The 24,126-nt window shown below is 47.5% G+C and overlaps 1 protein-coding gene across 2 annotated transcripts in view; it reads right to left on the bottom strand.

The window, feature by feature from the left end:
- Positions 1 to 24,126, bottom strand: part of CHRNA7 (cholinergic receptor nicotinic alpha 7 subunit) — a 122,209-nt gene that overhangs the window by 36,493 nt on the left and 61,590 nt on the right. For both annotated transcript variants that reach the window (XM_062204558.1, XM_062204559.1), the window contains exons 3-4: positions 16,854 to 16,898; positions 7,362 to 7,471 (exon numbers count right to left, since the gene is read on the bottom strand). In XM_062204558.1, coding sequence (XP_062060542.1) covers positions 7,362 to 7,471; positions 16,854 to 16,898 — 155 coding nt within the window. The remainder of the gene's footprint in view (positions 1 to 7,361; positions 7,472 to 16,853; positions 16,899 to 24,126) is intronic.

Genomic DNA, 24,126 nt, shown 5'->3' with positions numbered 1-24,126 from the left:
GGCCCTGATCTCTCATCCACAAGGAGGCTGTCAAGTGTTGGGGAAGCATGAGGATTTGGGGATCAGGTCTCCGCTCTCCATGAACCACCAGCAGAATCTCAGAAACCACTCCTGCATTGTGATGGAGGGCGAGTCACTCCAGGTCAAATCCCTGATGGCTACAAAATCAAACCAGATGAGACCGCTGCAGTAAAGGGACCTGTGACTGACGGCACTCGCGCATGCCCTGAGAGCAGTGAATGACACAGCGCACAGCATCTTACACACAGTAGGTCTTCAGAACACACCCCTGGGCGACCCCTAGCCTCAGCCACACCAGCCCTGGAGCCCTGGCCCCACAGCCTCAGTTTCCCAGGTTCTGAACCACACTAGGGGGCATGTTCGGCAGCTGAGGTCCCCTCTAATGCCTGTCCCTGTGACGGACAACTTCCTGGTGGGTTGGGAGAGGGCAGGGTGGGAGCTGACTGTGGCCCTTCCTGGGCTACCTGCTTCCTCCCCAAAGAGGCTCATGATGATGACTGAACCGCCCATTGAATTCCTGTCGCACATATTTATTACACAGCTCCCTACAATCCTGGCGGCTCCGTGTTCGCTGCCGCGACGATCAATAGGCTTGTCTCCAAAAGCCGTGCCGAGGCACCATCAGTCTCCTGGCCCTCAGGGCCTAGGGGGTGGGGAGGCCGTCTTGTACCATGTGCAAGACAGCCTGGCCCTGGTCACCGCAGCCACAAAGCTGGCCCCAGAAAACTCTGCTCCCCTCAGCCCTGTTTCCCATTCTGTGCACACTCCTGCACAGCAGTTGTCACCGCACGCTTCGCCACGGGAGCACTTCGCGACCTGCCCTGGCTGGCAAGGGATTTGCTCAAAGAAAAGGTGGATGTCAGATGTTGAGGGAAACCCATCAAGAAGTGACAGCATGGAAATCCCAGAGCGGCTCGGGAAGAGACAAATTGACCTCTTCTAGAAAAGTTAAAAAGAAAAAAAAAGTAAAAAAGAAAACAGCTGAGGCAGGCAGAGCAGAGCAGCGCCGAGTCCGTGCAGAGAGAGGAAGAAGGAGTTACTGCGCTTTCAAATGTGCAGAATACCAAAGCACAGTGGCTCTCAGGGCCTGAGCATGCTCCAGACGTGACCGGAGGCAGGCCAGTAGGCACTGCAGTCCGGAGCCAGGCGGACCCAGCTGGGCGACCTCAGGCGAGGAGCTGAGCCAGCCTGAGGAATGTGAACACTCACATGGACTTCACAGGGTCTAGGAAGGAAAGAAGCCACTGTGTTCTGGCTCCCGGGGCCCAGCACTTGGCGCCTAGGTACTAAAGCAACAAGAGCTGTGGCCAGTGATGTGAGCCCGGTGCGTGGAGCTGCCAGGCCCTCTGCAGACAGCCTGGACTGAGGCAGGTGGTGCTGAGCGTGGCCAGTGACAGCGTGCTCTGGTGCAGCCGCTGAGCTCAAGGGCTGACAGCGGCAGACTTGTCCCCCTGCCTCTCTCCATTCCAGAGAGGCCAGAGGAGACGATGAACCAAAACATGAGAGCAGTGCCCAAGCGGAGAACAGAGGATAACTGCTGCTTATTCTGATGAGAACCACTTGACAGCAATTCAGAAGGAGACTATGAACGGGTATTTTACTATTATGCTCAGCAAAAAAAAAGAAACAGAAATCAGAACCTTCCTACTGCACTCATAGTCAAAGCCAAGACTTCTAACACTTGGCCCACAGCCCCCACTGTTGTCCCTCACCCTCTCTCCAACTGCTGAGCCCCTGAAATTCTCTCCAGCCACTCCAGTCCCTTCTGTTCCCAGGACAGGTCTGGATTGCTCCTGCCCTGGAACAATCAAAACATGGTGAATGTTTTCAAAGGTAAGATTATGGCACTTCCACACATATAAAAAAGAAGGCCTGTTAAAGACTATATTTAAAGAATTAATTAATTTGCTTTTCTGTAAGTTTCCTAAAGGGCAAAGAGTTGAAAAATAATGTGAACACCACTACAGAATCAGATCACCAAGAAGGTACATGTGGGAGTGCCCAGCACTACACGGGACACCAGGCTGTCCTTGTCTTCTGTTTTGTACTACAAAGTCTTCCCCAGGCAGTCCTAAAACGCTATTTGCACCTGTTGCCCTTTCTGCTAGAACACTGGCTTTCCTGATGGCACCACAGCACCCTTCCCTTCACTGCCTTCTACTCACTCATGGCTCCTACCCTGCCTCTGGCTGGGGACCTCACTCTCCACTTCCTCTGTGTTCTGTTTCCCTTAGAGCCCCTACAATTTGGAGTATGCTCTATCCTCTTCCCTTCTGTCTCTACTCCCGCACAGGGATTTAGGTCTGATTTGATCACTGCTGCACCCTCACGTGGAACAGTGTGTGATAATGGTGTGGAGCCTTCACTAAATATTGGCTTAGCGAATGGACAAATGAAAGACAAACAGTGCCGGCGGCCAGTGTGAGACAGGGAGCTGAGATGGATCATTTGGAGAATGATTCTAGAGAATCAAACACAGGTTGGCTGGCTCCATCTGCTTCTTGAAAACAGGCCATTTCTCCCAGCTCTTCCTAACACACATTATTTGGAGGCAGCCTCCCCCTAGATTAGGTCTGCATATTTGATCATGCAGATGTTACAGCAGCATCCCCCTTTTCTGAGGTCCACAGCAGCAAAACTATCTTTGCTCATCTGGAGATTTCTGCCACTTCCAAGAACTGTTCCTGATAATCTTTCAGCGACAGCCTCAAGCCACTTTCTACCACGTCCAGTGATGACTGCATTACTGGCCTTTGTGAGGTCCAGGACACCACGACTCAGGAGCCAGTAGCTGTGACAACACAGAGTCAACAGCTTTCAGCCCCTAACATCCCATTCCTCATGTAGAGCCGTGTGATGTCACAAGAAGCACATCACAGCTCTCAGTGGAGCAGGTGCCACTCACCAGCAGGCAGGCTTAGGAGCTCCTTCAGCCCAGTTCCTTTAGCTAACTACTCTGCCTCCTCCTCTGTTCTGGCTGGGAACACCCCCATGCTGAACCCAAGGACACTCTCCCTACCCTCACCTTGCTGCTGTGCCAAGAAGAACTTCAGGGGGAAAATGATTCAAGTGTGATCCTATGGCTTGACTGTACTGGAGTGTAGCAGGGCAACAATCACCATCACCATTCTGTGCCCATGCCCAGCCGCCCCCTCCAAGCACTGCAACCCTGCTCAAGGCTCCAGCTACCACAGCATGCTCAGGCCACACATGGGGCAGCAGGTCAGAAGGGCCAGGAAGCTGACTGCTCCGGAAGTAGCTCTCAGTCTAGAAGTGGAGGCAGCTGGCAGGTACACACCCCAGTTTCTTCAGCACAGTTCAAAGGTCTCCCAGAGGTGGAAACGGGTCCCAACCGCCCACAACAGTAGCTTATACTCTAGTGCACCCCCTATTGGCTTCCCTTTCTTCGCTGTTCCACTTCCCCACATTGTTCCCCCCCAAAAAACGATGTGCACTGAAATCCTTGCCTTGGGTTGGCTTCTGGCGGAGCCTAAGATACCTGGCAAGGAAATAAACTCTATGCCACTGGCAAGCACTGATTGGCACAATCATGAGCCCATCCAGCCTGGATCTCACTGTCCATTCCCAGGCTCTGGCACCAGCCACAGGGTGATGGGACTGCATGAAAGACACCAGTCTGCAGGATGTACAGATATATCTTTGCACGGTCAGTGAAACAGAATAGTTGACACCCCATACTAACCTAAAACTACAGAGACAACAAAAACATCTTTAAAGATATTCATCAGAGGAATGGGTGCTGTGGCGTAGCAGGTAAAGTAACCGCCTACAGTGCCAGCATCCCATATGGGTACCAGTTCGAGTACCAGCTGCTCCACTTCCAATCCAGCTCTCTGCTATGGCCTGGGAAAGCAGTAGAAGATGGCCCAAGCTCTTGGGCCCCTGCACCCATGTGGGAGACCCAGAAGAGGCTCCTGGCTCCTGGCTTTGGATTGGCACAGCTCCAGCCATTGCTGCCAATGGGGAGTGAACCAGCGGATGAAGACCTCTTTCTCTGTCTCTCCCTCTCTGTAACTCTGCCTTTCAAATAAATAAATAAATTTAAAATAAATAATCTTTAAAATAAAGAAAGATAGTGATCATAAAAGATTTCCATAATTGCTACAGAATTTTCTGGCCAAGCTACTCAAAACTAGGGAAGCCCAGAATGGCTGATGCCATAACCTACTGTCACCCAGGAGAGGAGTGACTGACTGCCGACACCAGCAAGGCCTCTAATTCCACCCAAAGAGGGAAATCATGTCAAGTAATTCATAATCGCTACTCACTTTGAGCAAGACTGTGTTCAGAAAAACCCTTGAACTGAAGACTCCAGGTGAGGCGAACGAAGCCAAGAAGAAACTACTGGGGTCAGCACCAGGCAGAGGTGTTTCCTAGCGGCCATCCTCTGCTCAGAGGACCCGGCCAGCTGGCCAGCAGCACCACTGCTGGCTCTCCATCCATCACAGAAATCAAGCAGCCCATTCCAGAAATGATGCAGAGATAGCTATTTTGCAGTGACCCAGCCTCCTCGGAGCACAGAAAATGCATTATAGCTCAAAAGCCATTAGTGACTCACGTGTGGATGCCAATATCATATTGGAGCAGAGCGAGAAATATGGCAGTCACGTTTGTGAGCTTCACCCGAGTAAATCAATGCCCCTTTACAAACCGTGACTTCCACAGAGCGATGGCATTTTAACCCCCTCCTTAAGAAAAAGCCTCAACACCCCCATCCATTAACGAACCAATAGATTCTTCTGCTGCACAGAACATATTGAGTGTTGGAAGCCGGCAGAAAGAATGAAGCTCAGCATCTCTCAAAATCCCCAATAACAGAGTGTCAGAAAGTCAGGATATTACTAAAGTCAAGCCTATCTTTGCTACTTCCTGTTCCAATTTTTGTTTAATGTTTCCTAGGCTGCAAATACAACTGAGCTCCTTTCCTTTCTTCTCTTGCTGTTCTTAGCAGCACTGTATCATGCTGGCCCATCCTCTTCACTCTTCCTCCTAGTAATTCCTGCAACCCCTCCCTCTCCCTCCATCTTGTCCGTACAAATGTGTTTTAAGGGCTCTGCTAAATGCCTCTGAGAGGTGGCCGGCCCCAGGTGCAGCAGGGAACAGGAACCCCTTTCTGTGACAGAGTGTCAGAGATGCATGTCCTAGACGTGGGGTGGCTGGGGGAATCAGGAAGGGTACCCTGGGGGACTGGGAGTTGAGCAGAGCTGAAGCAGAGGGATGAGAGAAGGCCTAGAAGGAAGCTCTATGTGCCATATGGGAAAAATTCAGGCTGGAGAGAGGTGGGTGTAGACAAGGCTACTGGAAAGGAACAGGCAGGTGCACACACCTGGTGGTTGTGCAGGATGCCCAGACAGCAAAGGGAAGACGAAGACGGCAAGCAGAGGTGGGGGATAACACAACTCATCTGTGTTTGGAATAGACCTTGCTGTCCTCTCTTGTTGGCACCTGTGAAATGCCCTTAGCTGGGAGCTCCTTTGAGCGGCTTCCTTCCCAGTGTTAGCTTATTCTGGTCTCTTTGAGTCCCCCCTCCCCCCCAAGCCTTTCATCTGCTCTGTGCAGCTTCACCACTGTACTTTCTTAGCAGGTGGCAGCTAAGTCTCCCCAGAGGTCACCTTCATTTCTTGCCCTCCCCGCATGTTGTAGAGGTGGCACTGATCCCCAACCCTCTTGACGCCAGGCTACGCTCCTACCCAATCTGACCAACAGAAAGAGGGGAATGGCCATTCAGGGATTTCTACTCCACACTTAGTCCACAAGAGACCTGCACGTCCCCACTTCTTTCCTCTCAGAACACATCCTGGATAAGGCCCAAGGAAGAAGACCGAGGTAGCACAGCCCACAGCCAGCATCCACACGGAACAGACAAAGAGACACAACAGCTGGCGATCCCACAGCACTGTGAGGAAAGGGCTGTATTTTTGTAAAGCCACTAAGTTTGGGGTTGTTGGTTCTGCCTCAGTAGGTAACTGACACCGCGTCTGTGACTGGCCTGAGGATTCTCAGTAACTGCTTATGCCACACCGCAGACGTGCAAGCCATATATTTAGCCGTTACTTCAGGAAGAAGTCCCACATCCCATTTCTTAGAAAAAGCTAGAGCAGAAAACAAGAAAGCTTCAATGAGTTCCAGGACAGTCTGCAGGTGTGGTCAACAGGCACAGGGGGAGAAGAGGAAAGCAGAAAATCATTCAGTAGAGCCCAAGGGGAGAGGTGAGAAGATGAGGGCCCTGGGCCATCAATTAGGTTACGCACGGGAGGGGCCAGATTATTCCCGAGGGCCTGGTCCCTGGTGACACCTGTCAGGCAGATACTGCTTCATCTTTGCTGCTTGGAATTCACTTACAACTTGGTAACTCTCCATTAGCCAAAACACTGGAATCATCAAGCACTGTATCAGAGTTAACAGTCCCACATATAAGACATAAAACCCATTATTAATTCTACCATATTATAAAATCTGTTTGTGATTTCAGTCGAAAAAAGCTACACTGGGAACTGTAAAACTGTCTTACCATCTTGCTCTAATGGTTTCACTGTTCCCTGCACCAGGAAAGTCCCAGCTCCCTTCTCCTTCCACCTGGAACCAACTGCTGCGGTCATCATTAACCTGGTTATCGTAACATAGGACTTATGGGGAAGAGAAGTTCTAGCTTGCTTTATTTGACAATCTGTTTTAATAAAGAGTTTTAGTGCTTCAAGCAATCCACCCACCCTGGATACCTGACTGTTGGGCATCTGGTCTGCCTCTTGGCTTATTGATGAATCTCTGATCTTGTCTCCTCAGGAGAATGACTATCAGAATTGCCTTTAACTACCTTTTTGTTGTTGTTCCATACACAAATTCACAAGTTTCTATGAATAGGTAGAGACAGCAGTCCTTATGCCCTCAGCCATCTTTGTGGCAGAACTCTTCCAAATCCCAGTGAGAAGTGAATCAGTAAGGACCTAGGTGCAAACCATGGGTTCCAGGTGTGTATCCCACAGGCCAGCTGTGGGATTTCTGCTGTTGATTCTAACTGCTGCCATTCAGGAAACAAAGATGATGCCTTAGCAAGAATGTGTCAGGTGTCAACACACACAAGGAAACAACGCTATACGTCTAACATACACAGATATGATCATCTTAGCATGTTGGACAACACACAGAGTACAAGCAGACGAAGCAGAGCTGCTTTTCAAGGCCTGGCTACAAAGAGAGCCTCATGAGAAGCAATGTCCCCACGTTAATGTATCCAGCTTTTCTGCACAATATTCACACCTGCTTGATTGTTGCTCATATGCAAGCATATCATCATTTTCCCTTCTGTCCCCAGGGCTTACCTGTTGTACAGAAGAATGTCTGGTTTCCAAATCTGGCCATCAGGGAAACGAACCGTCTTCACGCCCGGGTATTCTGACATATTCCATTGCAAATAGTGATCTGTCCAAGACTGACACACACAATGACATTAGCAGCATATTGCTTCCTTGCCTACGAATATTTCTTATTAGAGATTACCGGGTAAGTTCAAAGCCAGAAAGTTATTTACATAACTGAGTTGCTATCTGTATGAGATAAGGAAACTTGGAATTAGATAATCCCTTTCAAAATGACCATGAATAGCATAAAAATCGCATTTAAGGTCCTGCTGTCCACTGTGACCACTTCAGATGACAGCATTAAAGCAAATTCCAACGCCCTGCATGCCCCTAAGCCTTCTCCTCCCACAGCAAACGGGGGGACTTCTAGCCAAATGAATAACTATTCTACTTTCCAAGTCTTCATTGTAGGGATACTTTGAAAAGATAAATTAAATTATTTCAATTGGTATATGAAATAGGCTGCAGAATCACAAAATATTTATTTCCAGAAAACAATATTATGCAGCTACATGGGAGCCTCTCAGCGACCTAAGGGACATTTTTAGATTTGAATTCTTTGATGTAGGGATAGTGTTCTGAACACCACCGCCTCACAACCAAACATAGCCTCAGTGTCAGAAAACCAAGGAATCAGAGACAAGGGTGCACGCGAGGACTCAGCAAGTAATCATGAACCCCCAAGTCAGGGTCAGCCTCTGATATGGGTTCCCCTGGGCTTGGGGTCCTCATTTCCGGGACCACCAGCTCTGTGGGGCAGCTCGGCTAGCCTGGCTGGCATCTCAAGGCTAGCGGTTTAAACTCAACATCTCCTGCAAGGGCAGCATAATCAGGCTTCCATCCCGTGTCCAGTCCCCTGAGACCATCTATGCTCTGGAGCTCAGACTTTCCATGATTTGGAAAATTCCATGACATAACACTCTAGGCTAGGACGACAGTGGCTCCCCAGAACCAATCATATTGGTATTTTTTTGGCAGCAAAATATACAGTTACAAATAAATGCTTCAATTACATCTATTTCAATTTAATTTTAGATCAAATGAGTTCAAAGCAAAGTTGCAAAAACAACATCAAAGGCATCAACAACATTTCAGATTGCTGATTGTTGAGATTCAGGAATTACCGATGGTAAGGTCTAGGGCTTTTGAGCCTAGAGGCAAGGGGTCCATGGGCAGGGCCCAGGACTCTGGCATCCTCTGGGGGAAACAGCATCCAGAGTTAAGCAAGGTCTGAAACTATTAAAAGTCAAACAAGAAGGGGCACCCAGGTGAGTAGCATCATTTTTAAAACCAGGGACCTTGGAGAGTAAGGATATGTTAGTAGACAATGTGCAGAAGTACCATCTGGGACATGGAAGACTAAGACCTGCCCTGCTGGGGTTCCTAATTAGATAGGAGTAGCAGGAGGGAAAAGGAGTCTTTTGTTCAAGTTGTTTTCACCAGACAGACAGTGTTTATAATAGCCTGCTCGGCTTTGGCACCCCAGGCTCTGTGACACCCCCCCCCCTTACCCTCTCCCTCATTCTGACACAAAGCCCTTTCATAGGCAACACCTGTGCTTTCTTTACCACTGTCCTGTATCTCCCTTGGGAAGCTTCTCTGAGTTGGTCACTGCTGATTACCATGCTAATCAGGGCTCAGGGTTCCACAAACTGCCCTTGGAATTGGGCATCAAGGGGTCACACCCATCTCCCTTATCTGCTGAAACGATGACCACAAAAGGGAGTGGGAGTGTACAGTATGCCAATGCAGACCTGTCTAATGGCCACCCATTGGAGCTGCACGCTGCCTCCCAACACCCACACCTTCTCCTGTCTCCTGCACACACCCAGCTCTGTGTGCCCTACTGGCTTAAACTCTGGCCAGGTGGCAACAGGGCCATTCTGCTTGCTCAGTGTTATGCAGATGCCCAAACTCACCATATCCCAAGGGTGCTGTGATGATTCCTCCTATTCCTTAGAAGACTGAGGCTCAGAGAGCACCATGTTTTTAGTTAGTCACTCAGTTACATCATGTGACTTTAAGCAAAGTGGTCTTTGGGCTCCATCAGAACAGATTCTTCCAACAAGATCTCTGCACCAGCTAATCTCCCACCATGACTGCATGGGCTACACTATGTCCCTGAAGGTAATATCCATCTGCTCACACTATTTTCTCTTGCTCAAAAGCCAAGCTGACCCTCCGGAGAGAAAAGGGGAAGAATGCAGGGAGCTTTGGAATGAGACAGACCTGGATTTAAAGTTCTGGGAGAGACTTGCTGTGTGAGCTTGAGCAGGTGAATCACCCTCTCCAAGCTGCAGTTTCTTTGTATCACCTACCCTTACAGTAAGCAGTCTCGCAAGAAAAAAAAATGAGATCATGTAAGCAACAGGTTTGGCAAAACAATTAACATACCACCCGGTATGTTCAGAACTCATTTCAGAGTGCCTGGGTTCAAGTTCCAGCTCTGATTCTGATTCTAGATTCCTGATAATGGGCACCCCAAGAGGCAGCTGGTGACAGCTCAAGTACTTGGGTCCCTGGCGCTCACATGGGAGACAGGACTGAGTTCTGGGCTCCTTGCTCAACCCAGCCCAGTCCTGGCTATTGCAGGTGCTGGGGAGTGAACTACCAGATGGGAAGTCTCTCAGTCTCTTTTCAAATAAAATGAAAATTTTAAAAATATGTGTGTTCATACACTCTCTTGTGTATGGGCTGGGAGGGAGGAAAAGGAAAAGGGTCTTTGCTTAACACACACACACACACACACAAGGTGCAACAAAAAACGTATGTGGTCTTTGTGGCACAGAGCTCCTTAAGCCCTGTGAACTTTAAGAACAGGAGTGCCTCCTGTTAGTCATAAATAGCCCTTTGGACCACATCTGAGTTTATGCTAATAAGGCAATTTACGGTTAGGCTCCTGGATAACATCAAGATGGGTGTCTGGTAACCAGAAGGACTGGCAAGGAGATTAGGGTAGGGGGACTTTCAGCCCCACTCTACTGCTATCTCCAGAGAGGGACAGTGGGGTTGGAGGCTGGGTTATAAAAGCTCTTGAACATGAGGCTGAGAGAGCTTCCCAGCAGTTAAAGGAGGTGCTGAGAGGACCCTGCCACAGCTGAGGACACGAAAGCTCTATGCTGATCCCCTGCCCTGTAGGTCTCTTCCATGCGGCTGTTCTGAGCTGCATCCTGCAGAATAAACCGGCAAATAGAAGTAAAGTATCTTCCACAGTTCTATGAACCTTTGTAGAAAATTATTGAACTTGGGGAACAAGGAGTCATAAGAAACCCTGAATCTGTAGTCAGGTAAAAGTATGTCCACCTGGGCACCTGGTGTCTGAAGTACAGACAGGGCGGTGGAACTGAGACTGTGAACTTCTGGGGTCTGATGCTACTGCCAAGAAGAAACTGTCAGAATGAAATTGAATTGTTGAACAACCAGCTGATGTTGGAGAATTATTACTTGGCATTCATTGAAGGTAGCAGAAATATCACACATACTTATTTTTGGAAAATGCTTACAGTCAACAATTTTGATCTCAGAGGAGTAAAGTGGGGCTCCTTCGCCACCTCGCCTCCAAGACTCTTTTTTCTCTCAGTGAGCACAATGCAGGTAACATCCCCCTGTGCTTGTGGTGATATTATGGCCCTAAGCACTGGCTGGCTTATCCATGAGTGTAAGTGGCACTTCCGTGTGCCAGAGATGAAGTATCAAGGAATGCAGAAATGACAAGGTCAACATGTTAGTTAAAATCTAACCTTCTATGACGCTAATGCTATTGGTACCACAATGAAAATTAGAGGTTAAAAAATAAAACAGGCTGAAAAAATCTAAAGCCAGAAGAACGGTGGAGATATGAAAATAAAGATTTTCAAACTGCGAATGCAAGTTGCTTAATTGCTCAAATGTCCCTTCAGAACTGAAAAGGTTTCCACCATTTCTTGCCCCAGATGGAATAAGATTGTGTCTGACAAGCCTCCCAAAGCCATGAGACTCATCTGCAGAGAAAACATGCTAACCGCTTCCTCCCAGGGGCAGAAAGGTGAACAGAGAGATCAGCAGCTTTTTCCTCCTCCCGGTTATCCGAGCAATCTGACAGTCGTGCAAAACCCAAGGCAACTGGGGGAAAAGAAATGAAATCAACAAACTGTAGCTCAACCAGAAGTTTATTTGCCTATTTTTTTTTTAACTGCTTCTTCCATTCTAAGTGGTTAGAAAGTTGATCATTTGCAAAAAAAATGGATCTCAGAGGGCAAAAGCCCTGGAGAAAAGATGTGGATTCAGCTTTTCAGCACAGGCACTGAACAACATGAAACTCTAGGAAAGAAGCCACGGCTGGGGGTTATTTCTGTGGCTGTATCTTGACCTCCTGCCCACCTTTCTGGTTTCCTTCAGAACTCTGACCCCGTTAGCTTCCAAACTAAGCTTCGCTTCTTGTAAATACCTATTATTCAGACTGGGTCAGGCCGAGCTAATCACTGGCCAGAAAACACAAGGCCAGGAATCAATAGACAGTTGTTTAGCAATGGCCCCAGAGTAGCTTCCAGGCTGCCCTTGGTGAGCCCTGTGTTCCCCATGACCATGCTGGTGCCAGGGCTTCCAGACTGATCTGCCAAGCAGGAATAGCGGGCACAGTAGCACAAGATTTGTTTTAGAGGACGTTGAGGTTTGTTTTAAATCTAATAAATTTAATTCTAAAATCCTTGTAATTCATTCAACATTCAGTTGGGAGACAGTGCTGCGCCTGCAACATTATTGACAGGAGCCACTTCCCAGATAAATGACATCACCCAGCTTTTAGAAGGGCACACACTAAAAGGGAATCTGGCATGCTTTCCATTTGGTAGACACCTGAAAAGGAGTATTAACTAGTGACTTGGCCACACCAGAGCCCCCAGATTTCCCAATTCAGAAATCTCTGTGTTTGCCCCCTCTCCCATTTCTGTAACCTTTGACCTCTACTGTCCAATCACCTGCCTGTCCCCTGCAAAATTCTCTAGGGAAATACTCAGTTTCTTGATCTAGCTATGTTAACTTTTTCTTCTATGTATTAATTACACAGTCTGACTATAAATAGCTTTGAAGTAGAAACCTGGTCTCATAGGCCTCTCAGTGCCCTCACATGGCCTCATTTGAAAACCTCGAAATAGCAGGTGCACCAAAAGATGAGCTGAATGGGAAAATGAGATGAAAACACAAATTTTCAAACAACTGAGGTTGTAGATGCTTCTGTAAATGTAAATGCTAATTAGAAATAAGCTGTGTTTGAAATACATTAGAGGCCTCAGGTGACATTCTTGAAGCAAGATGTTTATTTAGGAGCACCTGGACTCAATAGAGTAAAAATCCAGTTACATTTTTCCTGGAAACCAACACACCCTTAACAATGTTCAAGTCATATTCATTGCTGAAAACCAATCACTACTGAGGGCTAAGGTAGGGTGACAACAAAAGTGAAGACCCGTGATGACACACACTTTTCTCTGCAAGAAAAACGTTTGAAAGCAGCACCTCTGTCACGGGTAAATTGGGAGAAATGACCAATTTTAAGTAAAAAGAGAATCATGAGCATCTTCCCCCAGAGCTCCCAGAGCCGAATCTTACACTAAAATGTGCCTGTGTTATGTAGGAGTTGGCCTTCTTCTATATATAATATCTTGGCCCCTCTTGGGTTAACCTTGAGTATTTTTTCCCATGCATTCATTCCAGAAACTTACTCATTGCCTCCTGCAGTTGTGGCAGAGAGAAAGAAGCTGGGCGTATGGCAAAGAACAAAACCAATAAGCTCTGCCCTCCTGGTGCACACAAGCAAGTAACAGAAAGAGGCAGAGCTAAGGCAGAAATACATACGTGCATACAAAGTATGTCAGATGGTGAGAAGAGCTTTTGGGGCAAAAAACATGAAGCACGGTAAAGAGGACAGAATGGCTGGAAGTAGCAGGGAGGACCTGGGAGAGCACACAGACACTGAGGGAAGACCTCACCAGAAAGGCTATTATCTGTGGTATGAGACCAGCAGGAAGTGAGGGAGCAAATCCAGTGGTTCCTTCCAGGAAGGGGGAGTGGCAAGCATAAAGCTCCCAAGGTGGGCATGTGCTTGCATGACTTGTGCATCACCAACATCAAGAGAGCAGAGGGCACAGTACAGCAATTGTGGGAGGGGGGCCGACAGGAAAGGAAGGAGCAGACAGGCAAGGAGGAAATCAAAGGTAACCTCAAGGATTTCAGTTCTTGTGAGACAGGAGCCCCCTCAGTGAAAAAGCCATGTGACTGAACCTCAGTTTTTATCCTACTAAGATCACATTGGCTGCTATGCTGAGAATAGACACCCAGCAGGGGCAACAGCTGAGGCAGGAAGACTGGCCAGGAGACTCCATAGCAAGGGGAGTGAGATGACAGCAGGGCAGACCAGTGGAAGTAATAGGATTGAGTCGCAGTGCTTGGATCCTGGATTTTGATTTTTTTTTAAAAAAAGACTTATTAATTTATTTAAAAGGCAGAGTTACAGAGAGGCAGAGAGAGGCAGAGAGAGAGAGAAAGTCCTCCATCCACTGGTTCACTCCCCAAATGGCCACAACAGCCAGAGCTGGGCTCAGCCAGGAGCCAGGAGCTTCCTCATGGTCTCCCACACGGGTGTAGGGGCCCAAGGACCTGGGTCATCTTCTACTGTTTCCCCAGGCCATAACAGAGAGCTAGATTGAAAGCGGAGCAGCCAGGACTTGAACTGGCACCCACATGGGATGCCATCCCGCAGGCGGGAGCTTCACCCACCACACCACAGCGAAGGCCCCAATCCTGGATTTTGAAAGACAACTGCCAGAATTTGTTGATGGATCAAATGTGAGGTGTAGGCCGGCGCCATGGCTCAATAGGCTAATCCTCCACCTTGTGGCGCCGGCACACCTGGTTCTAGTCCCGGTCGGGGCACCAGAATCTGTCCTGGTTGCCCCTCTTCCAGGCCAGCTCTCTGCTATGGCCAGGGAGTGCAGTGGAGGATGGCCCAAGTGCTTGGGCCCTGTACCCCATGGGAGACCAGGAGAAGCACCTGGCTCCTGGCTTCGGTTCAGCGCGGTGCGCCGGCCGCAGCGCGCCAGCCATGGCGGCCATTGGAGGGTGAACCAATGAGAAAAGGAAGACCTTTCTCTCTGTCTCTCTCTCTCGCTGTCCACTCTGCTTGTCAAAAAAAAAAAAAAATGTGAGGTGTAAAAGATAAGAGTTAAGGGTGATTCTGAGTATTCTTTTATTGTCTAGGAAAATGGGATTGTGATTTACCCGAATGAGAAGACTATGGAATGATTAAGAATGAGAACAAGTATGATGCTAGAGGCAGTGCAGACAACCAAAGTGAGGCTCTCAGCAGGTGGCAGGAAATGGAATGAGTCCACTGGAGGAAGAGCTGATTTTCCAGGGGCACATGGATTATGGATGGGGTGGCGAGGGAAGCTGGAGGAGGACACAGGTGAGGCAGGATGTGCTCAGAGAGAATGTTGTGTTAAATCCTGCAGGGAAAACTGCCAAAGATTTCCATCTTATTCATTATAGGAGCTTCTGCAAGGGGTCTCAAGCATAGCTAAGGGCACCCTTGGGACATTGAGCAGATGGCAGTAAGTGAATTGTTTCCTATCCCTCAACTTGACATGTGTCCCAAGAAAACTCACCTGGTGGGGAACCACCTGGTATTATCGTCTGCCCCCACCTTGATTTCTCCCACTCCACTCCTCAAAGAAGGGCACATTTCCCTTACCTAATCTCACCTCTCACCTTGGGTCACTGGCCCAAGAACTAAACAAAGGGTTCTTTTAAAACATCAGTGTCTGTATGAATTAACTTAAAAATTGGGGTATGAGGCCAGCTCTGTGGCGTAGTGGGTAAAGCTGCCACCTGCAGTGCTGGCATCCTATATAGGCGCCAGTTTGAGTCCCGGCTGCTCCACTTCTGATCCAGCTCTCTGCTGTGGCCTGGGAAAGCAGTGGAAAATGGCCCAAGTGCTTGGGCCCCTGCCCCCCCACCATGGGAGAACAGGAAAAGGCTCCTGGCTCCTGGCTTCAGACTGGCTCAGTTCCAGCTGTTGCAGCCATTTGGGGAGTGAACCAATGGATGGAATACCTCTCTCTCTCTTTCTCTCTCTCTCTCTCTCTGCCTCTACCTCTGCCTCTCTGTAACTCTGCCTTTCAACTAAATTTTAAAAAATCTTAAAAAAAAAAAAGTTGGGGGACAAATACTTTCAAAAATTAGATGGGTTATAATTAGATTAATTTTTTGCTTTCAACTAAACTGAAGGGGAACTTAAAGTGTCAGCTGATACATTTGATGAAAATAATTTTATTTTTGGCATACAATCTGGGGGGTATTCAAAGAATCAAATAACATTGCTTGAACAGAATGTCTTTTATTACCACATACCCATGTGACCATATCTCTTTAAAAGCAGCTATAGATCTGAGGATAAAAATTGTATCATTCTCTCATTTCTAGAAAAAAAAAAGTAGTCATCTGTGGATATACAAACTCATTGTGCCATCTTGGCACAGACACGAATTTCTAGTAAGACATTTTATGTTCAATAAATATTTATTAAAATTTTCAACTGCGGTCACCTTGATGAACTATCTATGGATGATTTTAATCAATCCAGAAGAAAATAATTAACATTTAAGACCTGAAGGAATAACTTTTACATAAGTATTTAAATTTGAGAAAAACCAAGACACAATTATTAATAAAAGACTTTCAGATATAAAGTTATACTACATTAAGATAAAATTCTGGGTGGAAAGTTGAAAAATTCAGGCACAAGGAGAAAAAGTTTAAGTAAAATATCTGGCAGTTAAAGAGGGGCTTGTTTATAGTTTTGTGCCATGGTATTTAGAGTCCACTTTTTAAAACAGAGCTTTATTTTTTAAGTGTCAAGTTTTACCATTTGATGAAAGTGGCAAGACTTGGAAGGAATCAAATTTAGGTTAGAATTGTTGATATCAAGTTAAATGTTCAAGAATGAAATACAGCAATTCTTGCGGGGGTCACCGAGCAGAGAGAGATTTCTGGCTTAGGGATCCTCCATCTGATTCAAACATGCAGCTCTGGAGGGTGCAGAGGCCAAGGCAGGTGTTCCTGAGCCCTGGGGACTGGCCACAGTGCATGCTGTGAATATTTAAAAGCAACTCTGCCTTTTATCACTTGCATGGCCTGAAGGGCCTTTGAAATGTCCTCAAATCACCTTGTAATACAGTACAAGGTGCCTGAAACCCTGCTGTTACTCAGTATTTAATACTCAATCTCAGCCTAAAGGACTCTGTCAATTAGCAATTAAGGCTGCAGTGCAATATACTCAACATTCACTGCTAGCAGGCAGAGTCCTGGTGACAGCCCTGGCTTCTCAAGCGGCCTCTGCTTTCCCTGCAAATCCAGTGCAAGCACCTAGGAAGTGAGAGAAGGTAGACGCAGGACGCACCTGCCGCTGCCTTCACTTACCATTTGCAGCCAAATATTGGTGGTTAAAACTTGGTTCTTCTCATCCTTAAAAAAAAAAAAAAAGAACAAAGACAGCATCATCAATATGGTTTACAAAAGAAGAAATGATTCGTTATTCACATAGGAATCTGACTGTTGGGATCATTGTTGTGTGTGGAAATTAGAATGCGCCAAGTGCTCCCAAATACATGCAAGCAGCATTTCCCCAGAGTTGAGCTTTCCTATTTATTCTGAAGTAATACATTTATTATAAAGCACTTACAAAAGACAGAAGAGAAGAAAGAAGAAAATTAAAATCCTGCAATGCCACCATTCAGAAATGATGCCTGCTAATGATCTGGCTATTTGTCTTTGTATAATTTTATAATTCATAAACTTAATAAAACCCAAAAAATGAGTGAAAATTCTAATTTTTAAAGCCATATCTATTATCAGAATTTAAGCACTTTTAAACAAATATGAATATGCAGGAAAGGACACAGGGACCTGTGTCAAGCTGACACGCCTATGCTGAGGATGCTGCCACTGCGCTATTTGACCTTGTCCCTGGGGGTCCTGGCAGGGTTTTTCTCTTATCCTCCATTTACCAGACAGCAAGGCAGGCCCTTGGCACACATCTGCAAAGTAAATTCTATCCAGGTGAGTAAACAAGGGTCAGTGAGAGGGAGCCAGCAGCACAGCAGGTTAAGCTGCCACCTTCAATGCCAGTATCCCATGTGAGCCAGTATCCCATGTCAGCACCAGTTAGAGTTCTATCTGCTCCACTTCTTTTTTTTTTTTTTTAATTTTTTTTTGACAGGCAGAGTGGACAGTAAGAGAGAGAGAGACAGAGAGAAAGGTCTTCCTTTGCCGTTGGTTCACCCTCCAATGGCCGCCATGGCCGGCGCACCGCGCTGAACCGAAGGCAGGAGCCAGGTGCTTCTCCTGGTCTCCCATGGGATGCAGGGCCCAAGCACTTGGGCCATCCTCCACTGCACTCCCGGGCCATAGCAGAGAGCTGGCCTGAAAAGGGGGCAACCGGGACAGAATCCGGTGCCCCGACCGGGACTAGAACCCGGTGTGCCAGCGTCGCAAGGCGGAAGATTAGCCTGTTGGGCCACAGCGCTGGACCTGCTCCACTTCTGGTCCTGCTCCCTGAAAATGCACCTGGGAAAGCAGCACAAGATGGCCTAAGTGCTTGGACCCCTGCCACCCAGGTGGGAGACCTGGATGAAGCTCCTGGCTTCAGCCTGGCCCAGCACTGGCCTTTGCAGCCATCTGGGGAGCGAACTAGCGGATGGAAGACAGATCTCTCTAACTCTGCCTTTCAAAAACATAAATGTTAAAAAAAAAAAAAAGAAAGAAATGTGAAATGACTTCATGAAGGAGCCTTCTTTCTGACTCAAGTCTATTTTTCCTCATTTCGAAAACCCCATACGCATTTGGGATCCAGAAGAGCACAGAGTTTGTGTGTTAATGAGGGAGCTTGTGATAGCCTCTGCACTGTGGCTTGGCTCAGACACAAGGCAGCACAAGAAGAGTACAGTCGGCCGGCGCTGCAGCCCAATAGGCTAATCCTCTGCCTGCGGCACTGGCACACTGGGTTCTAGTCCCGGCCGGGGCACCGGATTCTGACTCAGTTGCTCCTCTTCCTGTCCAGCTCTCTGTTGTGGCCTGGGAGTGCAGTGGAGGATGGCCCAAGTGCTTGGGCCCTCAGCCCGCATGGGAGACCAGGAGAGGCACCTGGCTCCTGGCTTCGGATCAGCACCATGCGCTGGCCGGCGTGCTGCAGCCATCAGCGACCATTGTGGGGTGAACCAACAGAAAAGGAAGACCTTTCTCTCTGTCTCTCTCTCACTGTCCACTCTGCCTGTCAAAAAAAATTTTTTAAAAAAAAAGTATAGTCAAAACTGTCCTTTCCAAATGGGATTTGACAGTGTTTCATCATGGCTGAACATAGCCCAACATGGCCTAGCAAAACAGGAAAAAAAAAAAAAAGCAATGCACAAAGGGACAAATGAGCAAGTTTTGTACAATAGTTTTACTTAGAACACTGGCATCAGTATTTAATACTCAATTCCAACTTGCAGGACTTTGTAAATTGGCCACTGATATCCCTCCAGGGAAAGGATGCATTAGTGACTCTCAGAAGCTGCTGTAATGGGAAGAACTTGGCCAGCCTTTCCAAAGGGCAGTCAACAAAAAAGGACTCAAGGGCAGAAAGCACAAGGCATCTGCTGAGGCGTGGTCAGCAGGCAGGGATGCAAAGGGGAAATGACTGCTGCCTCTCGTTAGCAGAGAAATATGTTCAACACACGAGCAGTTGGCAGGGACACTGTGCTGCAGCAACACCCCTGCTTCTACGCTAGGCGCTGGAGGGGTGAGACAAACCCACAGACAGGACAGGGCTGCCTAGGGCGGGATATAGGATGATGTCCCAGTGGGTATCGGGCTGGGGACTGTTGTCAGGAGAAGCTGCCTTTTTGGTTAAAGGAAGAAATGCATCCTGTATTCCAATAAAACAAGCCAGGATTGTTTAGTGGCAAAACACTGCAGAGCTCACATTCCTCTGTGCTCTGCATGGAGCAAATGTCCCCCCATAGAGCCGTCCATCTAGACTGCATGAGCCCGGGTCCAGACCCACCTCCAATATCACTGGAAAGTGCTGTTAAACTCTTCAGGATGCACATCTGTTGCCTCAACTTACTAGGGAGTTATTTTAAATGGACATAAAATTAGCCAGGGTTCCACTTTTAATTGCATTTGTGTCTTCCTGTTCAGAGAGAATGGCTTCTGTGGTTTGGGAACTCAATTACTACCAATCTAATTAAAAGACTTTCTTCTTTCCAATGTTCTACTGGAAACCTCATTAGAGTGACAGTGAATTTCTGTGTGTGCGACAGCATGGGACTAGAGTACAATGTTTCAAACTGTAACCAACAGCCAGCAGCAGTCAGCCACTACCTGAGTGTAGACGATGCCAGGGAAGGGGATTCCCAAAGGCACCAAAAGGAGAACCCCCCCCCCCACCAGCCCAGAGGCTGCCATTCCCAGAAAGGGTCTCATTCCTCCCCTCCCCAGTGAGGACACAGTCTCTCACACCCCACCTACACTGTTCAACATGCTGCCCCTACACACACACACATACACACACACAGATCCTCTTTTCACTTCCTCAGGGGGCTTTCTGACCACCAATAGAGTCAGAGCACCCTTCTCCTGCACAGCACAAAGGATCAGGAAAAAGTCCTTGGTGCAGTGCATAAGCCCTAGTCCAGGCAACTTTTCATTCCTTCATTCACTCAACATTTATGGAACACTTCTGGTTGCAAGCATTATTTCAGCCTAACACATACAGCGAGAGCTGAACGCTGCTCCTGAGTTTGTAGAGCATAAAATGTATGCATGGGGATGGGCGTAAAGGGTGGGACTCCATGACACAATGAGATTCCTATAACTACAAATGACAAAGGTCACAGGAGAAGAAACAGGGCCCTTCAGGAAAGATGGGGAGAGAGATTTCACCCAGAGGGTGAGGCTTCACTTCAACGCCGATGATTCTGGAACACGATGCATGCACCCCCTCCGGCTCAGCCCGTGCACACGGCCCTAAGCCTTTGCTGAGAGCCCTGCTTTCCAGGGCTGCAGGCAGGTGTTGCTGGCTCCAGCCTCCCTTGCCTTTCAGTTGGCAGCAAGTGCTGCAGGCCTCAGATCCCTCAATTTCCTGACCTGTAAAATGGCTCCTGGAGAAATCACCACCTCCCTCACCTCAAAGGAGTATGTTGGGAACCAGGCAGGGATGGTCCACAGGGGCCCCCTCTCCTGCAAGACATCGATCTGCCGACCAATAAACCCACCTCTTGCCCTGCACTGTTTCCAAAGCTGGCCCTGAGTGGTCTCTCCTCCCCTGCTTCCCATGCCCAGCTCCAGCCCCACCCACTGAACAGGGACCCTATTCTCTGCTTCCCGACATTCTTTTGCGCACGGGACCCCAAGCATCCAGACACAAGTTCAGCTCTGCTTTCAATTTCTTGGTATCCAGGTTTATAAATCACTTTCTAAGCTCAAAAGCAACGTAGAGAACTGCAGATGTGAACGAGTCTCAGAGTATGGAAAATGTGGTAAAGGGACATCTGTCCATGCCTGTCCCTCTGGCCTCAGGCAGAAAGACACGCAGGGCAGCGCACGCAGGGGCTTTCCCACTGAGCAGAGTCCACCTGGGCACAAATCCCAGCTCCTCACCCTAAAATGGAAGCTTTCTTCTCTTTCACCAAAACATCTTCCACTGAGACTCGAGCAGTCAGTCTCCTGTGAGCACCTGAACTCCTTTAAAAATCATGATTCAACACCCACAGGCTGAAAGTCGCCCTGGTCATCACTGAGGTGCGTGCAGGGGAGAGGGGGCCGTTCCAAAGCCTTGGTCAAGGAGTCATTGAATGAGTAATGGGGGCAGCCCCGTGGAAAACAGCATTGAACAGGGACCCTGCACGGTCAGAGATGGCATAGCAGGGCAGGCTCCGTCTCCTAGTATCAACAAAATGGCATCAACTGGGAGGCTTATAAACAGAGATTTACTTTACACAGTTCTGAGCAGAAAGTCTGAAGATCAAGGTGCTGGCGTGGTTGAACTGTGGTTTCTCGTGAGAGTTGTCTGGTTTGTAGGTGGCCATCTTTGTTGTGTCCTCACACAGGAAAGGTCAAGGGAGCCCTCTGGGGTCTCTCTGATAAACACACTAATCCTGCTCATGAGGGCTCCACCTCCCAAAGACTCCCGCCACTTAGCATTAGCCTCTTGGGTTTTAGGAGTTCAGTGTCTGAATTTCAGAGCATGAATTACATGAAGCAGGCTTTCAGTAATTCTGATGCTCAGGTTGCCACCTGTCTGTTACTGCCTGCCAACACCATGCAGGACAGCACAGAGGAGCAAAGGACACTCAAGCACAAGGCCCTTGGGCTGCACCCCAGCTCCTCTATTAGCAGTGACCTGCTTTCTGTGGGCTTCAGTGTCCTTTCCTGTGAGCACAGATGAGAACAGCGGTCCCCGCTGCCTCCTAGAGTAGGTGAAGTGCGGGGAGGCCCCATGCAACATATCGCCCAGTGCTCACAGCTGCCCATGCAGCTGTCTGCACGCACGACACTTCTGCAAGACCCACATATCCGCAGCCCCTCACGGAACCATGATGGCCAATGAGCACTTCAGTTGAGAGTGCAGTCTGATTTAAGTGAATGTTCTTTTAAAATCAGCCTCTCTGAATAACCATGCATCTGATTTAGGGCACAACTGTTCTGACAACGCGTAATGTGTGATCCTGCATTTCTGCAGCAATGGTTCTTTTAATTTATCAGCAAACATTACTCAACATTATTTCACAGCACTCTCTTCACTTTTAGTTTCTGTATAGATACTGAGAACAAAATGATATCTGCAACTGCATCTAAAATTCTTGTTTACACAGAAAATGGCTGGACAATATAAATTCATTCTATGTTTATAACAAAGATGACTTCTTTTATCTAATTTAATCTTTCCATCAACCATATTTTTCATCCTGGTTATATGGGATAATAAATGGAAGAATTGGGATTTTCCCTGAATCAGCAAGATATCAGGTCTGACAAAAAGACTCATTTCTGGAATAAAAAATACACTCCTACAAATCAACTGAAGAAAGGCAGACAACCCAAAAGAAAAATAGGCAAAATATGAACAAGCGCTTTACCACAGAAGAGATCAGTAAGTGGTATCTAAAATTAACACAGCTAACAATTAAAAAGGTTTTCATTCCTCTAAATGTTGTGTACAGGGCCGGCACCGTGGCTCACTTGGTTAATCCTCCGCTTGCGGGGCTGACATTCCATATGGAAGCCGGGTTCTAGTCCCGGTTGCTCCTCTTCCAGTCCAGCTCTCTGCTGTGGCCCAGGAGGGCAGTGGAGGATGGCCCAAGTGCTTGGGCCCCTGCACCTGCATGGGAGACCAGGAGGAAGCACCTGGCTCCTGGCTTCAGATCGGCACAGCGCCGGCCATAGTGGCCAACTGGAGGGTGAAGCAATGGAAGGAAAACCTTTCTCTCTGTCTCTCTCTCACTGTCTAACTCTACCTGTAAAAAAAAAAAAAATGTTGTGTACACAAACACACATGCACAAACACAATTTTCAACCCATTTTGGCCTTGAGACAATGCAACAAAGGTAACACTATTATTTTGGTTACTTAATAATCAGTATTATGAGCTAGCTCCTAAATTCAATCATACGGTTCTCTCTTTTGTTTGAATGCTTTGCTATGAGTATATATTACCTTTACAATCTAGGGCACAGGAAATGTACTAAGTGTGGAATGTCTCAATCACAACTAAAATGTTCACAGATATCACTTCCAACAGTGCTGTTAAACACTCACAATTCAAGGAAACACTGTGTTGCAGCCCTTTAACACAGCGTCCTGGAGGCCTGACTGTAGATACCATTGATATATATTGATATAAATATATATATATAGAGAGAGAGAGAGATAAATATTACCTATATATAGATAAATCAATTGCAGAACAAAACAGAACAAGCTCCCAGATCTAGGTCTCATAGCTGAATGCAGAAGCTGAGATCCAACCCTGAATCTCTTAAGTTTGACATTTGTGTTTTGAACCACAATGACCTCCTGTCCCCAGGCTGTCACAGTTTGATTTTTAACAATGGACATGAATTCCTCTTGGTAGTGTACAGAAGTTCCCAGGCATCGTCTGGGAACTCCTGGGTTTCTGAGAGGGTTTCAGAGGTTCAGTGAGTGAGATTAAATTTTTTCTTCATCATCACTGGAAGTTATTTTCCTCTTTCACCATCATCACCTCATGAGCATCCTGTAGAGCTTTGCAGAGGTCACACGACACATGAGAACAGAGGAGGACCAAATGCAGAAGCAGGCAGAGAGCTCAGATGTCTGCTACTGAGTGGGGCATTAAGGGGGATTGCAAAAATTTAAAACAGGGCTCATTACATTTGTTTGGTTTTGGAAGACAGTTATTTCTCACAACATGACATGAAGGTATGTAATGGGGTTGATTATTTTAAATGATTTACTGGACTTCAAAACGTTCACTTCCAATCTGGTAAATATTGATATACATTACCCACATTAAAAATCTGGGGAACCCTCAACAGCCTTTGAGAGTGCAAATGAATCCTGAGGCCTAGACGCCGGAGAGGGGCCAGTGTAAGGCTTTGCATCTCTAGGACAACTTTGGACTGCAGGACCTGGCCCTTCTCACGCGCCAAGCCGGGCTCCGTCTCAGTCTCAC

This window comes from Lepus europaeus, chromosome 11, assembly GCF_033115175.1.
Source record: "Lepus europaeus isolate LE1 chromosome 11, mLepTim1.pri, whole genome shotgun sequence".
Taxonomy (NCBI): Eukaryota; Metazoa; Chordata; class Mammalia; order Lagomorpha; family Leporidae; genus Lepus; species Lepus europaeus.
This window is presented reverse-complemented; position numbering and strand designations above follow the sequence as displayed.